The 12719-nt window shown below is 51.9% G+C and overlaps 1 protein-coding gene across 8 annotated transcripts; it reads left to right on the top strand.

Annotated features, from left to right (window-relative positions):
• The first annotated feature begins 2070 nt into the window (after positions 1-2070).
• Dact2 (dishevelled-binding antagonist of beta-catenin 2) lies at positions 2071-12042 on the top strand. Of its 8 annotated transcripts, none has more exons than XM_017589095.3 (5): positions 3483-3672; positions 5285-5443; positions 8014-8146; positions 9186-9461; positions 9964-12042. In XM_017589095.3, the coding sequence occupies exons 2-5, from the start codon at positions 5351-5353 to the stop codon at positions 11643-11645; spliced, it is 2184 nt and encodes a 727-aa protein (XP_017444584.1). In that variant the 5' UTR covers positions 3483-3672; positions 5285-5350; the 3' UTR covers positions 11646-12042. The 8 variants fall into 8 exon arrangements, with proteins under 8 accessions (XP_038966670.1, XP_006228027.1, NP_001100934.2 ...); XM_039110765.2 differs by lacking the exon at positions 5285-5443 and adding an exon at positions 4204-4371; XM_006227960.5 differs by having other exon boundaries at positions 3483-4371.
• The last annotated feature ends 677 nt before the right edge of the window (positions 12043-12719 follow it).

Genomic DNA, 12719 nt, shown 5'->3' with positions numbered 1-12719 from the left:
TTCTGACCAATGAAAAACAAGTCCCCCTGTGTTTATTTAGTTAATATTACTGAGAGCCAGCGCAGAGTCTTAAGTCTCTAAAATATCTCATTAAAGGGAACGCAGCTCTCCAGTCCCAACCTCCTCACAGCCCAGTGTGTGGGACAAACAGTGAGCTATAATGGAAATAAAAGTTAGCTGTACCATGTTCTGATGGATGTTGTAAGAAGCAAAGGGCGGGGGAGGTGAAACCCAGTGCCCAGATCTTCTTTTAGGAAAAGAACAGCCCAGAGAAGGTGGGGGTGGGGGGGCAGAAGACAAGGTGTTGAGCCCAACAGAAGGATGCTGAGAGACAAGAAGGGCGAGGTCCTGGAAGGCAAACTGCAAGAAGGTCACACAGGCACACAGGGCCACCTTATGTGAGGTTGGAAGCTACACGAGTTTGAGAACAGAGACAACGTGGTCCTTAGGATGGAAGGACTGCTGGATGCACTGTCAGGAGTCGACCACATGGGGGCAGCAGGCAGCAAGGAGTCCTGCAGGTTGTCTAAGAGGGATCCTGGAGACTGTACAGGGCATTCGAGGCAGAGACACAGCTCAGTTCGTGGTCTGCCTATTCAAGTATTGTAGCAAATACTCAGTAACAATTCATTAAGCCCCGTCCTGTAAACAGAGGTTAGAGGTGAGAAGCCACCCTGCAGAAGAGTGTCTGGCTAAGGACCCCACTCACTGTATACTGTCTATACCTGTACACTTCTTCAGCCAAGTTGAGCGCGGTGTGTCTAAATCTACAGCTCCAATTAGCACAAGTGACGCTGTCCCAGCCACCTCTTCAGAACAAAACTCTGGATAGGCTCATTTTAGGTCTTTTGGCTACACTTCCAAACGGATTTCCAGGACCTCCCCAAACCCCGTTATACCCATCAGTAACTTGTGAGAACATGGGTTTCCTCATACTCGACAGCTATGAGCATCATTACTCCTTCCCATGTCTGCTCATCTGATTGGAAGGAAGTTTTCCTTGTTTTATGGGGCAGGGTGTAGTTACGGGCATTAACACACAATAATTATGGTATGCCCCAGCAGTGAACACCTAAAAATGAAATGGGAAAACAGATTACAACATTATAAAAATGAAGAAAACACTCAAAAACAAATTTAGCACAGGCACAAACTTTACTGATATCTGTGAGGCCTGGTTGAATAATCCAAAAGAAGTAGACCTGATCGTGTGGAAAGGAGCCCACGTCTGTGCTCCACACTCGACCAGATTATTTCCTGTTGACTGATAGGTTTTAGAAATCCTCCAACAACTGGCATCGTGACCCACAAATTCTGTGGAAATATGGAGGGCACAGAGCAGGGGACAGTAGTAAGAAGGCACAGGGTTGGAGAACTCATGTGTCCAGACTTCAGAACCCAGTGAAAAGGCAAGTCATTGACCCTGCCTGGAACAAGCGCAAATAGGACAGAAAACAGAAATTCATTCTCTGTATCAGCTGATCCTCCATTGATCCACACTTCCCACTGTTTCCTGCATAGTTGTGGGGCAGTGTGTTACACATCTGCAGAAGAGTGGAAGAGACCCAGGAGGTTCGAGGACAGAGCTCAGCCTGAGCTAATGAAGAACTTCGGGGTATGGGCTTAAACTACAAAAACTTCGCCGTCTGCAGCTTCCAATCAGGCAGTGCCTTCTCAGTCATCACACACACACACACACACACACACACACACACACACACACACACAAAACAGTAAAAAGAGGAAAAAGTAAGTGTAACGAAGTAAAAATAGAGAGTAAAACTTTTTTTCCCCCGGAGCTGAGGACCGAACCCAGGGCCTTGCGCTTGCTAGGGAAGCGCTCTACCACTGAGCTAAATCGCCAACCCCAAGAGTAAAACTTTTTAACAGGGCTCAGTACTGGGGACCTGTGATCCAGGTACACAGAGGAGGCTGGAGTTCCTTGGAGACCAGCCTAGTCTGTGTAGAATGAGCTGCTGTCGTGAGGCCCTGTCTCAGAACCAAAACAAAACAAAAACAGGGAAGTAAAATAAATAGAAACCTGCAGACTGGAGGAAACATTCTGGGAATCCTGCATCTAAGAAGGAAATTGTAAAAAAGGAAAGTGCAGGAGACTCTGGTCTTAGTTACTAAGGAGATCACCAACTAAAGCAAGCAGAGTACCTGAATGAGGGATTCTACCGGGAAAAGATACTTAACCTCCTCCCGCCTCAGGAGTCGCTGCCAGCTACACTCCACAAGCCTGGGCGCTCTGGATGGAGGCAGTGGGTGCAGCTGGCACCTTTCCACCCCGGCTTCGGCTTCGGAGGAAAAAAAGGTAAGCACTCCAGAAAGCGGTTTCTTCCGTAGCCACCCGCGATCCAACAATTCTGCCTTCCGTAGATACTCAAGAAGAGGAAAGCATTTCCATCCTGCCTGTGTGCAGAAGTGGGGTGGCAACTTCTTCCTAACTTACCACTGGAGAAACACGAAAGCTATAGACACTGGGTCAGTAAATTGCTGCAAAATGGGCGCGCCCGGAAGTCTAACAACAGCAAAATACCCGGATCGCAGGATTCCACTCAGGACATTGTCCAAAGGAGACCAGTGGGGGCCTCTGAGCATGGAGTGAGTAAAGGAGGTGGGGGCGACAGATAATGTGCAGCTTCCTTCTGGAATCCAGACAGTGTTGCTGAAGTGACCACCATGGTGAGAGCTGCACACCTCAGGAACTTACTAGACGCTTCCTTAAAGGTGCGTAGTATGTGTTTGAAAGCTGGACTCAGTAAACGGAGAAGCAAACATGTACACTGGGAAACCTGGTAGAGGATTTTCCATTTTAATCAGCTTACAAATGATTCTTGCAATGTGATTTTTTTTTTAATTTAAAAACCTAAACAAAACCTTTCTCCTCCTGTGCCTAAGCTCTTTTCTGTCCCTTGGCGGAGGGACTCTTGGCCTACCCTCATGAGCTCACAGGTCCCAAGGGCTCAGGGGTTGGGCGAGGGCGCGGCCGGTCGACAGGGCGGGCAGGGGGCGGCCGCTGTGACCTGGGGCGTCGCAAACACCGCCCTCCGCGGCCAGTGATAGGTCCCACCCCACCTAGGCGACCTGCGGACGGGGGCGGGGAGACGCGGCGGGGACGCGCGGTGCGGCGGTTGAGCGTCCGGGAGATGTGGGCACCGAGCGGCCCGGGGCCCGCGGGCTGGGACCGCCGCAGGGTGGGCGCGCGACTACGAGCAGCACTGGCGGGGCTGCAGGAGCTTCAGGGGCTGCGCGCCACGCAGCAAGCGCGAGTGCGGGGAGCCCTGGGCCTGCACCCAGCGCCAGGGCCCCGCGGCCAGGAGCTGAGGCTGGAGGCGGCGCTGGCCGCGCTACGGGAGCAGCTGGTAAGAAGCAAGTGGGGCACGAGCGGCCGAAGGGGCGTGCTGGGGCGCGATCCGGGCGCAGTTGTGTGGAATGTGCGAACGGAGAGGCCAGATGCGAGGCTGCGTGGGGAGCGCGCTGCGGGGCGCGAGCTGGAAAGCCGCGCGCGGAACCCGGGGTTGACTGCGCACCGCCTCAACGGCGGATACAACCTTGGTGCGGCGGCGCGCAAGTCTGGCTAGACACTGTGCTGTTGTGATGGGGATGCGTGGACTCCATTCCGCCAGAAAGGAGTCTGCGCACACCCTGACCTCATCCCGGGAGCAGGTCAGCAGGCAGCACAGCGTGAACTTGAGCCGCAGGGCACTGTACTAGGTTCGCCTGGGTCATTGCGGAGTCTTGCCGGCTGAGAATGTCTCCTAGATTGCATGTCACCTGATTCGTTAAAAAATCAAAACAAAACACGAGTGTCCTCTGGTCTGCACAACGTGTGAGAGGGGACTGGTGGCTCTTTCTCAGCTATCCGCACCCATCGAGTCCTCCTCTGTAGACCACTGGGGTCCCCCAGGAGTAGAATTGCAACCCGTTTCTAGAAACAGCTCAAGATCTTTTCCGCCCTGGTGCTGCAGTGTTTTTAAAATAACAAAATAATGCACACTCAAAAGAGTATGGTGGAGTCGTTGTCCATAACTCTTTAAGTGGGATTTCTTTCATGGTGAAATTTAGATCTGCCCCGTTGAGAGTAGCCTCTTGGTAAAGTTCAGGGTGAGACAGTTGTTTTCAATCAGCTTTAGCTCAGAATAGTGTTGGGTTTGTGACTAAACCAGGAAGTCCAGTGTCTGAGTCACTACTCCCCAGGACACCTGGAATCTTCCCTGAATGTGAGAGATCTGGCTGAGGGCGGAATCCAGCTGGCAGCCTCCTCCAGTCTGAGACGCCCAGATGCTGCCCAGACAGGGACATGGCTGCTGTGGACTGGACCCTGCACACCATTGCACCCACAGGACCAAGGAGGCATTACAACAGGTGTCTGTCTTTCGAGGGGCTCCACACTGCTTCACGTGACCTCAGCCAGGCAGGCGCACTGATGACTTATAAGCATGACCCTTAAGGTTAACGATTAACTCCCCCGTCAGCAATACACAAACCCAATCTGTGAGCCCTCACACTCCAATTACCAGCAGCCTGTGGAGAGATCAAACAAGCTTTGTGTTGACACATACTCCCCCTCCTCTCCAGGAGAGGAGGGGAACACACAGGCTTTGTCTTGAAACTTGGTTCAGGGGGAAAGCGAAAAATAATTGAATTTTATGTGGCTTTAGCACCGTTTTTCTTAAGCGGGGTGGGGGTGGAGGAAGGGTGGGGTGGGTGGGAGCTACTTGCTGAATCAAGAAAATGGGGGAAGAGCTGCAGTACATTCTAGTTAAACGCAGGCAGGAACTAGAGCTCACAGTAGTCCTCCTGCTGGCTCACCTCCCCCCCCCCACCCTTGTTCTGGTGTGAAGTAGAAAGAACCCTATAGTCCTCCGCAGTTATCCTGAAGGAATTCTCAAGTGAGGGTGGGTTTAGCATTTCTGGGGATTTGGTGTCCATCAGATGGGCTACACCCTGCTAATTGCAGTGTCAAAAGTCACAAAGGGAACTCAGCAGTAACTGCTTAGAGGAATTTCGCTCACTAGATAAATCAGTGACCCTTAATGGCTGAGACCAAAAAGATAGACTAATCTGCTAATGAAATCCCATGCCCTCTGACCCTTGACCCCACAGCCGGCTACAGGTGGCCCTGTAGACTGTAGGATGCCTCATGAGTGTTTTCACAGAAACTTGTCACAGATGGTGGTGGCCTTTCAATCCCACACATGGGCTTAAGTAGGAGCAGTGGCTGGATGGCACTAGGCCAAGAAGCTGAAACATTCCATCTTGCCTCCACTACATCCAGGAGAAGAGGTGTCCTGAGACAGGGTGCAGACGGATATGAGGATCATCCCGCCAGGGTTGACCGGTCATGACTTGTTCTGAAAGTGACAGCATGCAGCCATTCCTTCCCTTGGCAGGCTCAGGTGGTGACACAAGAGCGGGCCACTCTGATTCCGTAACTGTGAGTGGTGTTTTCCTTGGACCGACTGGGTTGCTTTGTGAACACACAGGGGGCAGATGGAGGTCAAATGAGAAACGGATGAGGCCGAGAGCAGGGCCCTGCCAGATTTCTCCGGGGTCACTGTCAATTGCATCGTGATCCGTGAGCCAGGGCCCTTCACCGCTGACTGATGCGATGTGAAGTTTGCAGGAGGCCATGAAGGGGTAGCTCATGCATAACATATTTCCTTTGTTCACTCTTAGCATTCGAGGAGAGGAAGGAAGTCTCTTAGATTCAATCTCTACATCCTGACCTTTTTATCCTACAGATATGCCATCAAGTTCTGGTTCTGTTTGGTTTGGGTGTTTTTGTTTCTTTTGGTTTGGTTTGGTCTTCTGCTGGGGGTTGAAAAATGGAAGTGCCCTTGGGGAAGGCAAAACAAATTCAGATCAATTTCTATGGGATGGAGCAAGCCCTTAAAAGGAATCAGCCACATCCCTTTTAGTGGCACCATAGAATGGCAGGTCTCAGACATTTAGTGGCCACCAGACTTTTCCCCTATGGGAAAACTGGCAAAGCCCCCAAGCTCTCCCAGGGGCCTCTCCTGGAGCCCAGGATCTGCAGGTATACTGAGTATCTGCACCACTGGGACGAAGTTTAGTTCTGTCTTGCACCATGCCTCTGACCCTTGACCCAGTTCTGTGGGATTTACCTAAATGCTCCAAAGCCTCTGTGAAATCAGCATGAAGTTTGCAGACCACAGATAGATGGGCTCGGTTCCAGGAAGAGTTACACAGCCTGGCTTTGTAGCCAGCTGAGCTCAGTCCTGGTCACAGTGGCTTTGACCATCAAGTTCAGCCTAAGGAAAATGCTGAAAACCTGGGCCGGAGTTAGAGGGAGTCTTAAGGAGAGTGGCATCAATTCCGATAGTGGGCTCACAGCCCAACAGAGGAGCCCTGAGGCCCATAAGGACTCTGGGATCCTGAGACCTCAACCGTTAATTAGAAACTAGCTCCTGAGGCTGGCTGAGCAGGTGTTACCTGCAGAGCGGCTGGTCCTGGTGTGCACACAGGGGTCAACCTTTGTGCAAGGCAACCAGCCGGACCTTTGAAGAAGAGAAGCCCAGATTGGGAGAGGCAGATAGATACTGTCGCTCTCTAGAGCTGGACTAGTAGAGGCCTTTTATGGCTTTAAGGTAGGATTTTACAGGGAAAAAAAAAATCCATGTCAGCCCCTTGATGAGTCTCAGTGTCAGTTTCTGAGTGGGACACCCACGGTCTCTACCCAGGTCCTTCAGGGAGCGTTTGTGACTGAAGCAGGTTTTGGACCAGGCGGTGGTTCTGGGAAGTTTTGTTCAGCTTTGGTTCTAGGCGGTAGGTAATGTTGCTCTCAGACACTCTTCTCCCTTCAGACCCTGTGTTAGTAGGTTCAGGGGGTCGGGGCTTGGGACCTCGAAGCCCTAAAATGCTAGAAGGACCCACCCATCCTCAATAGGCCATTCACACAGCAAATCAAGATGAAAAGCTGAGGAAGGGCATATATTCAGTGTGTACACATTGAGAAGGGGGGTCAGTGGAAAGGCCCAGTGTCCCCCAAGTTCATCCTGGGGCTACTGACACTAGTATAGATGTAAACGAAGCAAGAGATGAGCAATCCTGAGCGAGGTGTGATTCAATCTGCCATTGTCTCCGGTGCCTGGGAGCGGTAGGTGGATTGTCAGAACTGGGGGAAGCTCTTCTTTGGGACAAGCTTTGGTTCCAGGTGTCCCCTGGCTCATTTCTTTCTCCCAAGATGAGATTCTGGGGGAACCCCAATTTCTTGGTGCCCTCTGTTCCTTTAGAATATCTTCTGTCCTCTGTGTGTGGTGTGTGCACATGGAGGTGGACCCCACCCTGAGTCAGCTCCTGGGGGGACGGGCTGAGCCAGCTGAGATTGGCAGCAGTGCCAGCCCCAGCCAGCATCCTACTCAGCTCACCCTGGCCTGTTCTTCCCATGGCAAGTGACCAGGAAGTTATTACTGCCAGCATCCTGTACACCGCTGAGATTCTGACATAGTACCCACTAGAAAAATAATGGTCATGCTGTCCTACAGGCGAGCCACGCCCCTGTGTTTTACCCTCTGTCTGCCTTCAACTCACTTGTTACTTGAAGAAGAAAAGATGTATCCATTAGACCTGGACATGGGGAAAGTGCATGATTGAAAGAAAGAAATTGGTTTTTATCGAACACTCAGTACTGATTAGTTTATGTATGTTATACAGAACTCCGCCCACTTTGTGTGGTGTGTGTCTGTGTGTGTGTGTGTGTGTGGTGTGTGTCTGTGTGTGTGTGTGTGTGTGTGTGTGTGTGCGTGTGTGTGTGTGTGCGCGCGTCTATGCCTGTGGGCACACACCAAGGGGTGACAAAGCCTTTACTGTCCGTTCCATGAGACCCAAGAAGTTGCTTCCCATCGGTTGGCAGCAGATGCCAGTTAGGTATACTTGACGTGAGTTGGGGGTTTGCGTCTTCCTGATGTTTGTTTCACCTTTGGACCTTGGTCTACATTCTGTTCTCACATCAGTTTCTATTCTTCCTCCTTTTTTGCCTTCTAGTCACGGCTAAGGAGACAGGATGCTGGCCTGAAGACCCACTTGGACCAGCTGGACCAGCAGATAAGTGAACTGCAGCTGGATGTAAGCAGGTCACCCTGCGAGGCCTTAGACAGTGACAGCAGGCCCAGCTCAGGTATGACTGATGATGACTGGATATCTGGGAGCCGGGCTGACAGGATCCTCCCCTGTGGAAGGCAGTACAGCATTCACTGTCACCCCTCATGGACACTGTCTGATTTGACATTATGAATAGTGATAGCTTCAGCCTGTGTCCTCAGCTGATCTCAGAGGTCACTTGGGCAGCCTGGGAAGTATATGTGGAGACCTGACAAAAGCTTTAACTACACATGCTGAGAGAAAAATATAAATGTAGTAGATATTTAAATAATACATAAGTGAAAGACTTTACATGCAATACAGTATAATACATATATAAACTACTAGTATATATACACATATATGTATGTATATTATATAAAATGTGTAATATATAAGTTGGAAAAACCTTTCTGGTAATATTAAGCATTCTATGAATGCCCGGTTTTACCGGACGGCCATGGACCATGTGAATGACTATTTTACAGACCACCTACTTCATTTAAATAAATATAACTTGTTAGCCAATCACACAAAGATGTCCCCTCCCCCAACCCAGAGGTTATAGAAGGACACCATTGGCAGTCTCTGCTGGCTTATGTGGTTAGGTCACTTTCGTTTTCTTAATATTCTGAGTGGGTTGAAATTTGGAAACAGGGACCCCTGTCTCTGGGTTACAGTGGTCACAAGACAGGCGTGACAATCTGGGGGACCCCCTTAGCACTCTTGGTATTGGCTTTTGTAGTCTATCCTGGCATGTACTAGGTGCCCAGCAATCCCTGGGGCTGAGGACTCCCAAGAAGGAAATGCCCCTTCAGTTGCATATTAAAGAAGGGAGAGAGTAACCAAAGCAAGGAAGTTCCCCATCTGAGGTAACTACAGGTCAATTGTTCCCAGAACCACTCCCAAGGTTGCCAGCAAGAATCTGGAGCAGTCTTTTTCTGGGCCCATGGCCACAGGCATTCTTATCGGTGCCTCGCTCCTCCCTGTGGTGGTAAAAGCAGAGAAGAGCTTAGGTCCTTGGGGCAGAGCCCACTGGCTAGGGATACGCTAACCACTATGCTTGCTCTGCCCAGGTTTCTATGAGCTGAGTGATGCCGGTTCCTGCTCCCTGTCCACCTCCTGTGCATCTGTCTGCAGCGACCGTCTATCCCCCTCCCTGGGAAGCTGGCTGCCTGTGCTCCAGCCCTCCAAGTCCAGGTCTGGCATGGGGGACTGGCGACCCCGCTCTGCTGATGAGACCACTGTCCCTGCGTGGAGCCCACAGCGCACAGAAGATAGCAGGCTCCTGCATGGTGCAGAGGACACAGGTCGGCTGAGGGGCATGTTCCGGCCCAGACCGGTGTCTACAGGTAAGAGAGGGAGGCAGGGGAGAGTGAGAGGGACAGCAGATGATAATACCTGTAGACCCAGTGGGAAAGACGTTAAGCCCCACATGCAGTGGGGGTGGGGAGGATGATTTTTAAGTGATCATCTGGAAGCTGCCGTCACATCTAAATGTGGCACGTTTAGAGTGACAATCAGGCCCTTCTTGCCCTTCGTGATTTTCCAAGAGAAAAAGTTGTGACTTGGACCCTCCCATTCCTCTCACACCTGGGCTCCGTGCCAGCCTTCAGAGCTCTGCGGTGAAATCCCCAGTTTCACTCTCACCCTGTGGATGCTGGAGCAGTTAGCTGTCCCAGATAGCATCCAAGCCGTGGTTAAGTGAGGGCACTGAGCTGACATCTCCTGACCTTTCTAATGGAAGAGCAGGCACTCACACACAAACAAGAGCTGGGTCTCTACAAGCGCCTGTCGGCAGCAGGGATTTGCCATCTGTCTGTGTTGACACGCTTTTCATGGTCTCATTCCCAGGCGACCTCGAGAGAGTCCTTCCAGCTGACACGGGGCTCCAGAATGCTGGCACTGATGCCTCATCCCTCCTATGCCAGGGGATAGAGATCCCAGCCCATGCACTGGACCCCAAGTACCAGCGTGATCTGGTGGCCAGGGGAGGCCAGGAGGTGTACCCGTATCCCAGCCCCCTCCATGCAGTGGCTCTGCAGAGCCCTCTTTTTGCTTTGCCTAAAGAAGCTCCGTGTTTCGACATCTACTCACCCCCTGAGGAGCCCCCTCTGGTCCCTGCTGACCAGAACGGGACTCAGCCTGAGCCTGAGCCAGAGCCCACCCGTGAGCTGGGCTCAGCCGAAGCCTACATCCACAGACTACTGCGTCTGCGGGGCCAAGAGCTCCCCCTGAGAGAGGTGGGGCAGGAGCAGGGAGGAGACGCAGCTGCTTTTCCACAGAAGTCCTGTGGCCAGAGGTCAGACGGGATGGGTCAGCTGGAGAAGCCAGCCTGTGGGGCTGACTGGGGAGGAATGAAACCAAGTAGGGGTGCTGCCAAGGACAGCCTCAGGCAACAGGGGCCTGTGTCCCTTGTGGGTACTGAGACCCTCAGCAGCCCCCTAAAGGAGGAAACCATACCTTGGAATCCCTGTGTCCGTGGAGACAATACTGTTAGTTCCTCTCCCGCCTCCCAGATCCAGCAGCCTTACACTGACTGTGGCCAAGGGCCAGTCCTATCACCATCAAGGGTGTTGGGACCAGAAAGCCCGCCTCTGGCCCCGGTTCCCTTTGCTTACACATCCTCCACTACTAATGAAACCTCCCCATTGAGGCTGAGGATGGGCTCTCCCCAAAACAAGGCCATGAAGGTCAAAAGAAGAGTTAGCGAGAAAGTACCACGGCTGGGGAAGCAGCTCCCACCACAACCGGAGAAACAGCGGGGCATTCATGCCGCGTGGTCCACAGAGCTGGACCCCTCCTCCAGACCCCCGCAGGGAGGTCTCAATAGGAGACCCACACTGGCCAGAGAGCCTCCTGGACGCTCCTGCTCTGAGTCCACCCTCTACCCTGTGCCCCTCCTCGTCCCCCTAGTGGTGACCCAGAGGGAAAGTTACCCCGCCTCATCCCAAGCTCTCTTCCCAATGGAGACAGCCCTCCTCAGCTCCGCAGCCAGGCGGAAGCAGCGCAGGTGGCAATCCACTATGGAGATCTCAGCTAAATCCCGTTCGGTCAGCCGACCTGGGCCCAATTTGGGGCCCCCTAAGTCCCCAGCCAAGAGAACAGGTGGTCCCCGAGCCCAGAGCAGGCCCTCGCTTGCCCGCCAGGATGCCTGTGCGAGGAGTGAGTCAGACCCCTCAGAGCACTCTGCAGAGTGCGCCTCGTTATTTCACTCTACCATTGCCGAAACCAGCGAGGACGAGGAGGCTAGCGACCACACTGCCAACCGCTTTGGGGACGAGTCCAGCAGTAACGATTCAGAAGACTGTGCCCAGAGCAGCCGCCGCGGCCTGGCAATAGGCAGTGCAGAGGCTGCGCAAGGGGGATGGGCCTGGCCTCCGGTGCCACTCCAGCAGGTCTCGCGGGCACCAGGAGGCACCAGGCCATCCCTGCCCCCTGTGCCCAAACTGTGCCGCATAAAGGCCTCCAAGGCCCTGAAGAAGAAGATCCGAAGGTTCCAGCCAGCAGCCCTGAAGGTCATGACCATGGTGTGATACCAGCGTTTCAGGACAAGCCCTGGACCCTAGAAAGTGCCATGAGATGTGGTATCCCGTGCCATGTGATGAGTAGGCAAAGGATTGTACCAACCTGCTATTTTGCTTAGGTTTCTCAGATACCCTTCTTACTGTGGTTGTGTCATCTGGAGTGACATTCCCTCCAGCCCTCTTCATTGCATGATCTCAACCACAATTTGGTTCCCCACCATACTCTGCCTGCTTTGTGGGGAGAGGTCTCTAACATTCCTCCCCAGAGACTTCCTAGAATCACGGCATCCTGTTGGGGGAGGGGGGGTTAGATTTGCATTTAACTCCATATTACAGTTGTCTGAATAAACACCTACACCATGCTGCTAGAACTCCAAATAAAAGAACCACATTTCCTTTCACCTCAGCCACTGTCATGTCTCTTCCTTCCCAACATGAGACGTGTGTGAACCTGAGGCAGGAGAGGCATTTTGGGAGTAATGTCTAAACCCTGGATTCAACACCGGTGAACTGGATAGGAAAATTTATAAGTTTTTCATGTTTGTAAAGAAAATTATGTCTATTTTCCAACCATTCTTACGAATGATAGGTTTTCAGCTCAGCTGTTCAGTGCTGCAGTCACAAGGTGGCTTTCTGGACCCCATTACATGTTGCCCTAGAAGGAAGAAGGGGGTACACTTTATGGGGTCTCTTCCCCTTCACACATGACAGAAGCCTTAAAAATAAGGAGACAGGAAGACTGACTGAAAATACTTTTACAGTAAGAATCACACTTGGGCTAAATATTCTTGTAGCGAGAAGCTGTATGCAGGGTAAAGGGTGAAGAGACTTCAAAATGGATTGGGGTTTAGAACAAAGAAGTCAGCTTCCCTTGAGCTTGGAAGGAGGGAGAGAGAGAATGGATCTTTTGGGAGTTTTGAAGCGAAAGAAAGCAAGGGGCTTCCTCTGTAAACCAGTCCAGGCCAGGGCATTTGTCTCCCTTGTACTTTAATTGGAGTTTAAAGAAAAACTAAAAACCAGTATGACTTGGGTTTTATTGTAAAAGATGTGCTTTGGCTCACGGCCTCAGAGGGTTCAACTTAT

Source organism: Rattus norvegicus, chromosome 1 (genome assembly GCF_036323735.1).
Source record: "Rattus norvegicus strain BN/NHsdMcwi chromosome 1, GRCr8, whole genome shotgun sequence".
Taxonomy (NCBI): domain Eukaryota; kingdom Metazoa; phylum Chordata; class Mammalia; order Rodentia; family Muridae; genus Rattus; species Rattus norvegicus.
Note: the sequence above shows the minus strand (reverse complement) of the source record. Positions and strands in the feature narration are given on the sequence as shown.

Bases quoted from the DNA above. Each gene is read 5' to 3' on its own strand.
- Dact2 (NM_001107464.3), top strand. From the start codon at position 3,153: ATGTGGGCACCGAGCGGCCCGGGGCCCGCGGGCTGGGACCGCCGCAGG. The intron at 3,369-8,013 runs GTAAGAAGCAAG...TTTGCCTTCTAG, and splicing joins CCGCGCTACGGGAGCAGCTG to TCACGGCTAAGGAGACAGGA. The intron at 8,147-9,185 runs GTATGACTGATG...TGCTCTGCCCAG, and splicing joins TGACAGCAGGCCCAGCTCAG to GTTTCTATGAGCTGAGTGAT.